Raw genomic sequence first — 13,410 nt, 5'->3', positions numbered from 1 at the left:
CTATTGTGGTATTTTTTAGATTTGAAGTTGCCAATGTAGAACACTGTTCTTGGAGGGTGGGGGCAGAACTACAGCAAAAGTTTACACAATGAAGAACAACTTCGAGACTTTGATCTCAGGAGAATTTACAACCACCAAGTTTAAAAATTACAAACTTTATTTGGTCAAATAAACTGTCTCACAAATTAAAAAGGGTTTATAAAACAAAATAGCTATGTAGTTTACATTAAACAAAAAAGGACGAAAGAAAGAAACAGTATACACGTGAAGATATGAAGTAATTGTGTTTTTAAAACAAAACAAAAGATCATTGGCAAGGGGACTGAATGTGTACGTGTTAGCTTCACTTCTACAAAGGATCTAGGCGTTTCGATCAATACGGACGTCCACCTCTCGGCCATTTATCTTGGTCCCATTCATCATCCTGCAGGCCTTCTCGGCACTCTCTGGAGAGTCGAATCTCACCGTTCCGCATCCCTTCGACTTTCCATTCTCCATCTTGATTTCTGCAAACATTACCTGACCTGTAGCAGAAAAGAATGAGCAACGGCTGAATTTTGAAAGCAGAATCTTTAACAATGTGCTGATTAAATCTTAGATTTTGGCCTTTGTTTTCAGCAATCAATTGTGGTGAAATGCTAAAAGTGCTCCAGTGGTTCATGAATTAAACAGAGAATATTTAATTCAGTGGTCTATAATAAGTGAAACACTTACCACAGTGACTGAACTTGTCTTTCAGTTTTTGCCATGTCAAATCATAGGACAGCTATAAAACAAAAATATACTTCAGTCATTACATTAGTCAGCATTAACACATTTATAGCTGGATCTTTGTACAGGAATCAAACATGTCAAAGATGACATTGAACTGATCATAAATCCTCCAAGCAAAAATTAACGATTCATCGAAGCACACCACATATTATTAATAACTTTGTGTGCTTATGCAGCTATCCAATCAAAGGCCCAGCAACAATATATTTAATGACATCTAATGAACGTTTATCACGTTAAAGTTTAACCGATCATGTTAGCACAGCGAACTGATTAAAGAAGCAGTAAATTTGGGGGGGGGGGGGGGGGGGGTGTTTACAAGAAATTCTAACACAAGTGTTTGCTAAACCTGGACCTTTGAATGCCCCTTTAACATTTTAAACTTTGAGTGGCAACATATTATAGTGACTACTATCACAACTGACTGTATAGGAAGATAAGGATGTCCACAGATGTAACAGCTCTGCAAATCAGAATAAATGAACATGGTTTTATTTCTGCTTACATTTCGCACAAATATCTGGCAACCTGCTTTGGACCCTGAGCCTCTGTCCGACATGCCACCACCCATGTGGCCCGGCCCCCCGCCGCCATAGCCACCAAAGCCACGGTTCATGTCCATTCCTGACATTCCCAAACGGTCAAAGCTGGAGCCCATTCGGTCCATCGACATATTTCCCATTCCCCCACCTGAGCACAAACACAGAAGCGCACACAATACAATTTAACCTAATGCACAGTTAGGTTTTAACAGGGTCATGTTTGCAGTTTCCTGCACTGCTGCAGAACTACAAAGCCTCATGACAGATTTCTGTGAACTGGGACTTTAAAAACACTTTGCACCGCTTTATGAATAGATTTTTATTAACTTATTCTAATAAAATGTAACCGAAGTGTATCTAAACAGTGCAGAAGAGGATTGATTTTCCACTTCCGAACTTGCTATCACAGAAGCCAATGTCGCCATGACACTGTTTATACAGTGGGTGCAGACTCTGTACCAGTTTAAATAATTAGTCACCACACTGCACGAAGAATCAATAGGAAAACTTCATTCTTTTGTGAAAAGAAAACATTTTAACTACTGACAAACCACTATACCCCTTTTTGGTCTCTAACAAGTAATTGCCGATCTCTGGGAAAATAAATACTATAGCATTTGCTATAGTACAGGCAGCAGTGTTCTGAATACTTTCAGTCGAATAATTTAAACAAGCCCAGGATGAAATGGAAAAATACCATAAGGCTGGTCAACCAAAACTTGACAACTCCATCATAGATTCCGCCTTACACTGTAACTGTAAAGGTTTTCAGGTTTGTGTGGGTTTTTTGGCATACATGAAACAGAGAAAGTGCATATTTTCTCTGTGGGTTGCTGTGGCCAGCCAGGCACATGGCCCTCTGCTGTTTTTTTCTTGGTCTTCAAAATGCATCTCTTTTCTCCAAGTACCATATTTTCCGCACTATAAGGCGCACTTAAAATCCTTTAATTTTCTCAAAAATCGGCAGTGCGCCTTATAATCTGGTGCGCTTTATCTATGAATTCTGGTTGTGTTTACTGACCTCGAACCAATTTTATGTGGTACACGGCGCTCAAAAATCAGTCAAAAAATGTTTTAGTAGGACTAAGCTACGAAGCCGCACTGCTTGATGGATTGTCTGAGCGTATGGCTACCGTAATCAGGAGCCTCACGGCTCATAGTAATCTGGGTCCACAACTCCATCCGCATCAGGTCCCAAACGAACACTGTGTAAATTCTTTCATCTTTAATAAAATGATCAGTGTTGCTGCTTTACCAGGTGTAACAATTACGTTTAACATCCAGGCATCCATGAAAACAGAATTTATTAAATTTAACGGAGTTAGAAGTTAGCAGATAGTTAGCTCGCTAGTTTCGCTAGTTACCTAAACATGATATAGCATGTTCTGACTGAGAGATTTCTGGGCAAAAATAAAACATACAGCTCTGCTATCACTTCCAACATGAATGAAGACAGAAAACTACACAGCAGTGACGTTTGTAGGGTTACTGAAGTTGGACTAGCTGGTATATGATGCTGTGCTAGTGTTCGCTAGCGACACAGAGATGTTAGCATAACAAAGCATAACACAGTGGGCCCAAAACTCCATCCGCTTCAGGTCCCAAAGTCAAACGAACACTGCAGCATCACTGAGAGTTAAAAACTTTCTAAATTCTTTCATCTTTAATAAAATGATCAGCGTTGCTGCTTTACCAGGTTTAACAATTAAGTTTAACATCCAGGCATCCAAGAAAATAGAATTTATTAAATTAAACAGAGTTAGAAGTTAGCAGATAGTTAGCTCGCTGGTTTCGCTAGTTACCTAAACATGATATATCAGGTTCTGACTGAAAGATTTCTGGAAAAAAATAAAACGTACAGCTCTGTTATCACTTCCAACATGAATGTAGAGAGAAAACTACACAATAGTGACGTTTGTAGGATTACTGAAGTTCAGTGTTGGGGAGTAACTGAATACATGTACCGCCGTTACGTATTTAAAATACAAAATATGAGTAACTGTATTCCGTTACAGTTACCGTTTAAAACGTTGGTATTTAGAATACAGTTACTTTGTTGAAATAAATGGATTACACGGCGGTACTTCCCTGTTTCATATTGCGGCGGGTCAGGCCTGTTTGGGTTTTGTTTGACAGCTACGTTCTGTTGTTCCAGGCGGCAGCGTTACGGTTGCCATGGTTACAGGGTGACGCTCTCTCTCTGCGTGTTTCCTGGGTGAGAGAGCGCCTGTTGTTGTTGTGCTAAGCTAATAGGCAGAATGCTACCGGTATAGCTCCAAAGAATGCTAGCATCATAGGCAGTGTAGTCTGTGCTGCAGGGAGAATGGACTGCCATACTCGTTATGTGTCTGTGAGCGAGGGAGGGAGAAAAAGGAAAAGTACGAGCTGTCATAAAGCAAAAACGGGAGCTGGAAGCATGTAAATATAATAATAACCACTGCAGCCAAGAAGAGTGCCTGACGAGCCCAGTTGTAAGTAAGCTATTAAGACTCGACTGTACACCGTGTTCGTGTTTTCCTCCAAAAACAATAAGCTCCGTTGGAGCAGCCTTTCAACGCCTCTCTCTGTCTCTGGCTAGCAAAGTTGACCCAGACAACAAAGTAAAGCTAGTTTTCGGCTACGAGCCTGACACGAACCCGACGTATTAGCTAGAGGTCCCTTTACTACGGTTCGGAGCCGCGGACCTTCAGTAACAGTAATAAATCACAGCAATAGTACATTCATGTAGTTGTAAACAGCATGATAATATATTAAGTAATCCAAAGTATTCAGAATACGTTACTCTCATTGAGTAATGTAACGGAATACGTTACAGAATACATTTCGGGGCATGTATTCTGTATTCTGTAATGGAATACATTTTAAAAGTAACCTCCCCAACACTGCTGAAGTTGGGCTAGATGGTATATAACGCTGTGCTAGTGGTCGCTAGCGACACCGCTATGTTAGCATACCCAAGCATAAAACAGTGAACCTGGAGAATGAACGCTAACCTTTTTCCACTTGATAAAAGTTCCCAATGTTTTTTTTGACAAATGCAATCACATGGAAAACAGACCAAACTTCAGTAGGGGAGGGGAACAACTGAGATACTCCAGGCACAATATGAGGTTAGTCATTAATGTAAGATAAGGTAACCTTTATTAGTCCCACACGAGGGAAATTTGTTACAGCATAAAGCGGACAGTGCAAAGTTACATAGCAAAAACTAGAAAAACACTAGAATAACACATACTGTTGTTCTGGTGTTTATAGAGCAGCTACCAGAGAATTCAACATTAATGAATTAATGGTACGGAAGTGAAGGAAGCAAGAGGAATGAGTTGAGTAAAGTTTGACTTATCTGACTGTTTTGTTTTGTTTAATGCGCTTTATAATGCGGTCGCCTTATGTATGAACACAGACCCGTTTGTCGACAGTGCGCCTTAAGGTCCCATAAATACGATACATTTCCACAAATATGAGTGACACACACAAAGAAAGAATTTAACTCTTCTATTTTTCTTTAACTCCTCACTGTTTTAGAGTAATCTAATTCATACAAGAAAACTTTTATATCTTATTCTTTATTTATCTTACAAAAAATAAAATGCGTGTGGTGACTGAGTCTGTTGTGACTCTTAATAAGTAAGAGGTATTAATACACTACTTTCTTAATCTGTGTGACAACCATGACCACACGTTTCCACACCCACTGCTAAGTGTATGACAGTTCAGGAGATTAGATTGCTGTAATCAGCCATAAAGATCTAAGCTTCTGTTTCTCTATTCAAATGTTATCCTTTCCTGTAAGAAAGAAAACAGAGCCCCAATTTATGCAATGCTGCAAAGATGATGACTCTATGCTTCCCACATCATTGTAAAGCTTACCAGCAAACATTCAGCAACAACAAGGCTACTGCTTTAAACAGGTAGGAAGCATGATATGAGAGATGTTACTTATGTTATAGCAGGAAATCCTGTTAATTTTGTTTCATTTTTTAATTTTTCCATGTTTATCAATTTACACTGTTTAAATTCAAGTAAAAGAGTTACATTTTACCAAAAGGGTCATACTTGGAAAAGACTAAATATATTAACTACTGGAAGGAAAGGATGATTTGGGGGCAGCCCAAACTTTAAGTAAGAGTTCTGTTATGGAGTCTCATGTACCTTTAATTACCGAAGAACTGCTATAAAAATGATAATTGGAAACACTGTGTATTAAGATTTTTTTTTCCTAACCTGTGCCTAATCCAGTTCCCATGTGCCCCATGCCACCACTGCCCATGCCTCCTCCAAAGCCTCCACCTAAAGAAGAGTGCAAGTTGATGCAAATCCGATTATACCACGATGCAGTAGAACTCACAGCCTCACTGAAGTGAGAGTATAACTTACCCATTCCTCCAAAAGAATCCCCAAATCCTCGATTCATTGGCATGTCACCGTGCCCAAAGTCCCGATCCATTCCACCCATTCCTGATCGGTACATATCTTAACACCAAAAATACAACAAAAGAGAAACAAAAAAAATCAACAATAAAACGAGATGACACATTAGTTACCAATAACAAACAAGAAAACCTGATTTTTTTGGCCCACTGAGGGTAAAACACAGACTTACCTCCCATTCTGCCAACTGGTGCCATGTCCCTCCCTCCAAAGCCACCCATACTGCCCATGCTGTCCATGCCTCCAAAGCCTCCACTTGCACTACTCATTCCTATCAAAAGCAGAAGAGAAAAAAGAAATCTCCTTTGTTAACACCCAGGTAACCATGGTCATTCAACAGGAAAGAAACTCATAGGTAGCAAAACGCTCACCTCCCCCAAGTCTGTTCATTCCACCATAACCTGATACATCCATACCTGGCAAAGACAAAGGAATATCGAATTACAAGAAACTGATGTAATTCCATAAAATCTACAACGTAAAAGCGCTTAAATATTATCTGGACAGAGCTCTGCTCATTTCATTTCTTTGCACATCGAGGCTAATAGAAAAACAGACACTGGTATGTTGCATATATGTCAGTCTAACTTGAACACCGTTAATATTGCCTTGAGACCCTAATTTGATGATCAGCTAGTGGAAATGTAATTCTGTCTGATAAATATTGGCTTGTAAAGACAAACTGTTGCAACTCGGCATATATATGACACACTTTGTACTGAATATAATTTAAACCTAATATCTCAAAAGGTGACTGACCTCCAGGTCCCATAGCGCTCATGCCGCCTCCACCACTCAAGCGGTTGGCATTGATGGGTTGACCTCCTGGCCCCAATCCCATGCCAATACCACCTAGACCACCTACACAAAGAAGAAAAATTCCTTCTGTATTGTCTCCAACCACAAGAACTGCTCAAGACATACTTCATACATACTAAAGACGCACTGCCATTTTGGTGAACAAATTATTTATTCACTCACACACCATCTTGTTAAAATGCAGCTGTTCACTTCCTGTTCTGGTAAGACGCGTTTACTTGATTAATGATAATAAAACTTTTTTTTTTAATTAAGTTTTTTCGGTTATGATGAGGGAATAACAGCAAACTCACGTGGTAACTGAGGTGCTTTTTCTACTTGCCGGAAGTCTTCAGCGGGTAGAGATTTCTCATCCTGCAAGACCAAGCATTTTTCTTTGTCCACATATTCACATCCTCTGCATAGCTTAAAGCACATTGTAACTTAACAAACAAAAACAACACACACGTACCATTTTTACGTGCATCTGCCTGTCGAAGAGCATCTGCCCATTGAACATGGCTGGAATCAACATCAAGGAGAATGCTGTGGTAAATATTGTACAGAATAAGTTCTTTTTCTTTTTGTTTCTTTTTTAATTAATACTTAATTATAAAGGATACAAATGGCCTGCACAGCTTCCAGTGACTGCTCAAAAGTCACTGTTCCCATCCCACGGCTCTTGCCATCTTTATCTTCCTTTACATCTGCTCGCTTCACCACACCGGCCATACTAAACACCTCTTTTAACTTCTTCCACCCCACCTTAAAATCCAGCTGTTGAACAACAGAAAGACACCAGTGCGTTTAATAAACAGGAAAAAAAAGATTACTACACAGATTTGGAAACTGCTATACCTCCATATCAGTGACAGCCATACTGTGCACACTGTGTGGTAAAGATGGCAAAGCAGAGCTTTTGTAGCCGTTTCTTATGGAGGGTGGTGACGGTGGTACGGTGGGGAGTTCATTTCCCATTTTCAGTACGAAGACAAAGTAAAGTGGATTATACTACTGCTTATGGTAAATAGTAAACATTAGTGGATGGATATCACATGAAAGGGGTTAAAACAATACTACCGTATGTCAGTAGTTATCTAGTTATTTTTGCTTACTTAGGGGTCTACTAACTCTTTTGGTCAGGGTAGAACAGTGGTGCAGGGTTTAGCACTGTCACCTCACAACAAAAAGGGGTATGAATTCACCGGCCAGCTAAAGCCTTTCTGTGTCGAGTTTGCATGTTCTCCGAGTGCCTGTGTGGGTTCTCTCCAGGTTGACCGCCCTCCCCCAACAATAATTCTAAATTACATGTTTGTGTGTAAACAGTTAACGGTAACTGTAATGGTGAAAGTGGATTTGCTTGCTAAACAGTTGTAGCTACAGCATATACACATATCATAAAAAACATTTTTGTTTTGTTTTTTAAATTACACAATGTTTAGGCCCAGTTGAAGGTCCATTAAACTCCGGTGGGCTGCCAGGCTTAAAACAGACTGGCACAAATCCTGTAGAAACATATGATTGTGGATGTATTTCACAGCTGGTCCAATATTTAATTAGTAGTACTAATCTCTGGTGCCAAGCTATTAAATTACTTTAAAGCCTTCACTATGTATACGAGTCTGCTTTGCAGATGTCTACAATTGCACAGTGGTAATTAATGTTTAATAACATTTCCTTACATTAGCTACAAACACAGTGTTGCCAAGTCGCCCAGCCTCCAGTGCATGGATGACTTCAGGTGGGATGTTAGGGTTGTTAGCAATGGAGGGCGGGAGGTTCATCACACCAGGCCCCATGTCCTGCCCACGGCCTCCCTGTTGACCCCCTCCCATGCGTTGCAACACACGGCGGGCATGCTCTCCATCAGGGTCCTTAAATAGAAAACATTACCATTTAATCAATATTCTACATTATCACAAATGCTAAATTTGTGATAACATTTAAGAAAAACAACTAAAACTAGAAAAATGCACAGTGTCATTTTAATTTGGTGGTACATCACTGGATATTTTCAGATCTCATGTTAACAAAAACATATGTAATGTAATAATGCTACATCATGGTTACCACCACAATCTTTTTATGACTGCTTCATATGCCCACAATCAACAGAAAATAACAACATAAGATCAGCTTTTCTTAAAAAAAAAGAACAGCTAAATATAATCTATGATTCACACCTCCTTGATGTTGAGTGGCCTTCCACTCAGGTCATGTTTATTCATAGTTAATACTGCCTTCTTCACAAACTCTTCATCTTTGAACTCCACCACACTGTTGAACAAGGCAAACGGAGACGCCACATGAGTCAATGCGAGCACAACATATAAAAACAAAAAGTTCTTTCTTTGAGAAAAATAGGGTTTCTTACCCACACCCCTACGAAGGTGGCATCACAGGAGTTCAGGAGTCACAGAAGGAGGGAACAAAATACAGTTAAAAACAAGATATTACAAACAAAAACATAATATAACATCTCAACTAGTTTTTAATATGTTTTTTTATGCATGTTGGCCATATTTTCCCTGCTGGCTTGAGCCGGCTGGTTTTTAACTTTACTGCAAACAAGAAAAAATGCTGAAAAAAAAAACAAAAACAAACATCACATTTCTTAATAATTAAAGATATTACAAGAAGAAAAATATCTAAACAGTAATATAAAGGTTGCGGTTAAAAAAAACAAAACACATTTGTCAGTAATATTTAAACATTCTATTATTTTACCTGAAAATATTTAGGTTTTGAACTGGACATTGATTACCACGATAGATGAAAAAAGCAACAACAAATGTATTTAGTACATTGTTTAGGATTAACAAGTTGTGACTTTAAGAGAAAAATTGTGTGGTTCATCTTTAAATCTATTGCATCATTTGTTGCAATTTAACATAAAGACATAACAAAAACAACTACGTGGTCTTTTGCAACTGCTTTGTTCCATTAAACAGAAAGCTTTGCCATATAACAGAATTGTAAAATAAAATTTTGAGACATGAGGGTCAATCAATAAGACCAATCACACAACCCCGCATTTCCCTTTGGAAAATGGCCAAACAAACAAACTTTTAAACCAATTGAAATGACAACAACAAAAGCAAAAGGATACTCTTAGATGAGTTCATTGGCTACATTTCCAAAAGTCAACAGGACATCTCCCTTTCAAATGAAAAATCAATCATTAGCCATCTTTCAGGCTCTAAACACAACCTATAGTGTCTCCAGTTCATTTAACCCAAAGGATCAGAGCCTAAAAGAGCACTACATTATTGAGAGCCTGCTGAGGGCATTTAAAACCTCGTGCAGCAATTTGGCCACATCACTTACCCTTGACTTTCCTTCAGCATCCTTAAAGAGCTCCACGTATGTAACCTCACCAACTACATGAGACATACAAAGGGAAAATACCAAAAGAACAAAGGAATTTAAGTCACCAAGTCTTCAAATCACCGCTGGCCTTGGCAATACAGCTACAGATGGAGATGTCCCCATTGATCAACAGCCAGCCCAGACCAACATCCCACCAGACAACACCATGCCTTTCTGGGCAGTGACTGAGACACCCAAAGGCCAAGGCCAGAAAAATAAAAACAAAAACAGCAAAAAACAAAAACACAGCTATATTAAACCTGGGGATTTCAAAATTCAAATCAAAAGACTTCAACGTGATCAGTTTAGCAACAAATTCCATTCAAGGCAGTTGAGATGTTTAAGCTGTCCTTTGACCTTTCAAAATATCTTTTTTGGGAACTCTGTATTTCATAAAGTAAAACATTGGAATAATTTTCATTGATACTAGCAAGATTCACCTTAATTCAGATGCAACAAAAACATTCAACAATCAAAATATTCCTTGCTGGATTGAGGTTACATTTTGGAGCTGACAATCCATTAAAACAAGTAACAATGTAACTACATAAATCCTACTTTTTCCTCACATACATATCAGCCCAAGCTAAATTGGTGCCCATCCAAAAATAAATACATAAATAAAAGAATTAAAACTCCAATAACCTTAAATCACAATATGGTGGTTCCTTAATATCTGCACTAAGTATATCCACAAAAGCTACACACAAATTAGCTGGCGTTAGAAGCAGACGTTCAAGCTTGTAACAAAACAGAACAAAAGGTCAAAATCTTCTTTTCAGCTGAAGAGAGAGACAGAGGGAAAGACGCCATACCCATCACTGGGTAGATTACCTTTATCACGCATTAGATCTTTAATTGCCTGCCACTTCATATCATACGGGATATTGCTGATGAACACTCTGTTCCTATGAGCACCCTTCTTTTCTCCACCATGTTTGTCTTTGTAGGGATGGTAGCGGCCTCCTCTTCTGCCTCCAGAGGATTTCTCTTTACCATCATGCTTTTCTTTGGGAGGCTTGCCTTCTTCTTCCCTACAAAATACAGAGACGTGCAGGTCAACATCTCTAAACATCTTCCACAGATCACTGGGGCATCAAATTAAAAATCTACCCTTAATAAATTTGTTTGTAATAGCAGACTCATCCTTTGTGATTTGCTTTACAAATTTAATTTATACCTTTTTTAACATTATACATACATAAAAACTCTATAATATGGATCTAAAATAATAATAATATAACAACAACAACAATAATAATAATATCATCTAAAATAGCCAACAATATGCATGCATACGTGCTAGACAAACTTTGGATTTCTTTGCGTGTAAATGACAACTACGTGAATAGATGAATGCATGAACAAATTAAAAGAAAAAGTATTCATGCAACTTCTGATTTCGCTAAAGACCAACATAATGAGGATTTTAACCAAATGTGACATTTTATAAATCCTTGTGAAAATACAGCACACATTTTAAATGAACGCATGCTTTAATGCGTATAGAGCACTTTAAATGTATTGAGTCGGTCTAATTTTTGTGCAACAGCGCGACCATTAGCAGCTAACCGCAGGTTTGTTAGCATAGCAAAGTGAAATGACCATGAACAATTGCATTAAGATTAGAATAGGTTGCTAACTAGTAAAAGCACAGCTTATTTTGCTTGTGGTTAACCTAACTAATTTAATTAAAGTAAGGCTGGCTTGTTGATTACTAGCGCTGAATTTCAGAGTTTCGTTAGCTTTAGCTAAATATGAAAGCACAACACAATGGAGAGTAGCACCTAACCGAGAATGACCCATTGCACCAGCCTTGTAACATTGTGGCAACAGTTTATGGAAATGCATATATACCTTAAAGTCTTACATTATATTTAAATTTAACACATATACTTCGACGTTATATTTCTTACAAGAGATTAGAGGATTCTTTGCTAACAATAGCTAATATTCAAGGACTCCATTTTAGCTAAGCTAGCTAACAGCGACGCAGAAGGACCAGACAATATTACAACTTTTTAACTCACATTTTCACACCGTTGGGTGTTTCTTCAGATGTCTCGTCGGGTTCCGACTTGACTGATTCAGAAATTTCCTCCTCCTGTGGTTCCACTTTAGCCGTTTCAACATCTGCCATGTTGATGTTTATTTTCCCCACACACAACGCAGGATAACTCGATCGCTACGCAGTTCAAAATGTGCTGGGAAGATATGTGATTCCAACGCGAGATTTGGGCGCTGTTGCTAGGCATCGTGGGAGAATTGTCAATGGACACGGGTGAAAAGAAAAAATTAAATCCTTTAAAAAGAATGTGGACGCGATTTCTCTCTAAATTGAGAAGTGAAGAAAGTAAACGCTTCTAATGTAGCGATTCTTACCTTTTTTTTTCTTATGTGCCCCACTTTATTTTAGCAGTAAAAAGGATTCCAAATTGAGCAAAACCATGAGCAAACTTTTGTTTGTCCACCAAAGCCACTTTATACATCCACACAACAGCGTGCGAACAAGCGTCTACTAAAATGAAAATCGTTGGATACTGTGAAAATGTCTTCTAACAATATAGTGCAAAAGATTTCTTATAAAGTATTATAGAGCAACAACTATTTTATATGCGTATTTGTCCCCTTTCCAGATAAAATGACAAAACAAAAAAGAAACATAAATTGGGGTGATGTTCGGGTACAGAATATACAGAAGTTCAGTGTTATAGAATCTGTTTAAACTTTCTTAAAATATGATCCAATAAAGCTCCAAGGTCCATCAAGCACATCAGGTCCCAGAGAATTGCCTGCTCCACTAATTTGATCTCCATAACATCTTTATGGCAGCTTTCCATCCTCAAACTGTTTGGTTTGTTTTGCTTTAAGTTTATTAAAAATGAAGGACAGTGGGTAGCTCAGTAGGTAGAGTGGTGGCCCCATGATCGGAAGGTCGGGGTTTCGACTCCACTGAACGGCTACCCTGAGGTAACCCTGAGCAAGGTACCGTCCCTACACACTGCTCCCCCAGAGCTGCATTGGTGGCTGCCCACTGGGTGAATGGGTTAAATGCAGAGGAGCAATTTCCCTATGGGGACTAACACATACACATTATTATTATATCTGTTTGCTGGTTAGAAAGGCCAGTGCTATAATACATTTGTTTTCCTGTTTCAGAAATTGTAATTCATAAAGCAATACCAGTATTATCTATAAACTACAATATTCCAGGCAGCACACTCACAGTGTCCGACTAAAACGTCCCATCTTATTGATTATCATTTAGAGCCAAGTCTATTCATCATTCCTGAAACTATTGATTAATGCACTTTTACTCCACTGCAGGAATACTTTCAATTTCATCACACAATCAGCTTTAACGTTTGAAGGGAATCTGCTCAGCGAGCCCTGAGGAGATTCCACCAGTGGAGAAATACTTTGAAAGCTAATTTTTAACATCACACTTTAAAGTTGCACAGTTGTACAGAACTCTTTGCCCAGCAGGTTTGTAGTC

General features: G+C 38.5%; 1 protein-coding gene across 1 annotated transcript; it reads right to left on the bottom strand.

The window, feature by feature from the left end:
• Positions 1-139: 139 nt before the first annotated feature.
• Positions 140-12,145, bottom strand: myef2 (myelin expression factor 2). Its single transcript, XM_085158532.1, has 17 exons — positions 11,945-12,145; positions 10,749-10,948; positions 9,873-9,925; positions 8,920-8,927; positions 8,729-8,822; positions 8,228-8,419; positions 7,169-7,322; positions 7,018-7,067; positions 6,860-6,920; positions 6,507-6,608; positions 6,119-6,163; positions 5,920-6,018; positions 5,694-5,789; positions 5,541-5,606; positions 1,280-1,464; positions 715-766; positions 140-524 (listed from the first exon to the last, which is right to left on the bottom strand). Exons 1-17 carry the CDS (start codon positions 12,052-12,054, stop codon positions 361-363), a joined length of 1,731 nt encoding a protein of 576 aa, XP_085014658.1. The 5' UTR covers positions 12,055-12,145; the 3' UTR covers positions 140-360.
• Positions 12,146-13,410: the final 1,265 nt, after the last annotated feature.

This window comes from Neolamprologus multifasciatus, chromosome 1, assembly GCF_963576455.1.
Source record: "Neolamprologus multifasciatus chromosome 1, fNeoMul1.2, whole genome shotgun sequence".
NCBI lineage: Eukaryota > Metazoa > Chordata > Actinopteri > Cichliformes > Cichlidae > Neolamprologus > Neolamprologus multifasciatus.
The sequence above is the reverse complement of the archived record's forward strand: the minus strand, read 5'-3'. Positions and strand labels throughout refer to the sequence as shown.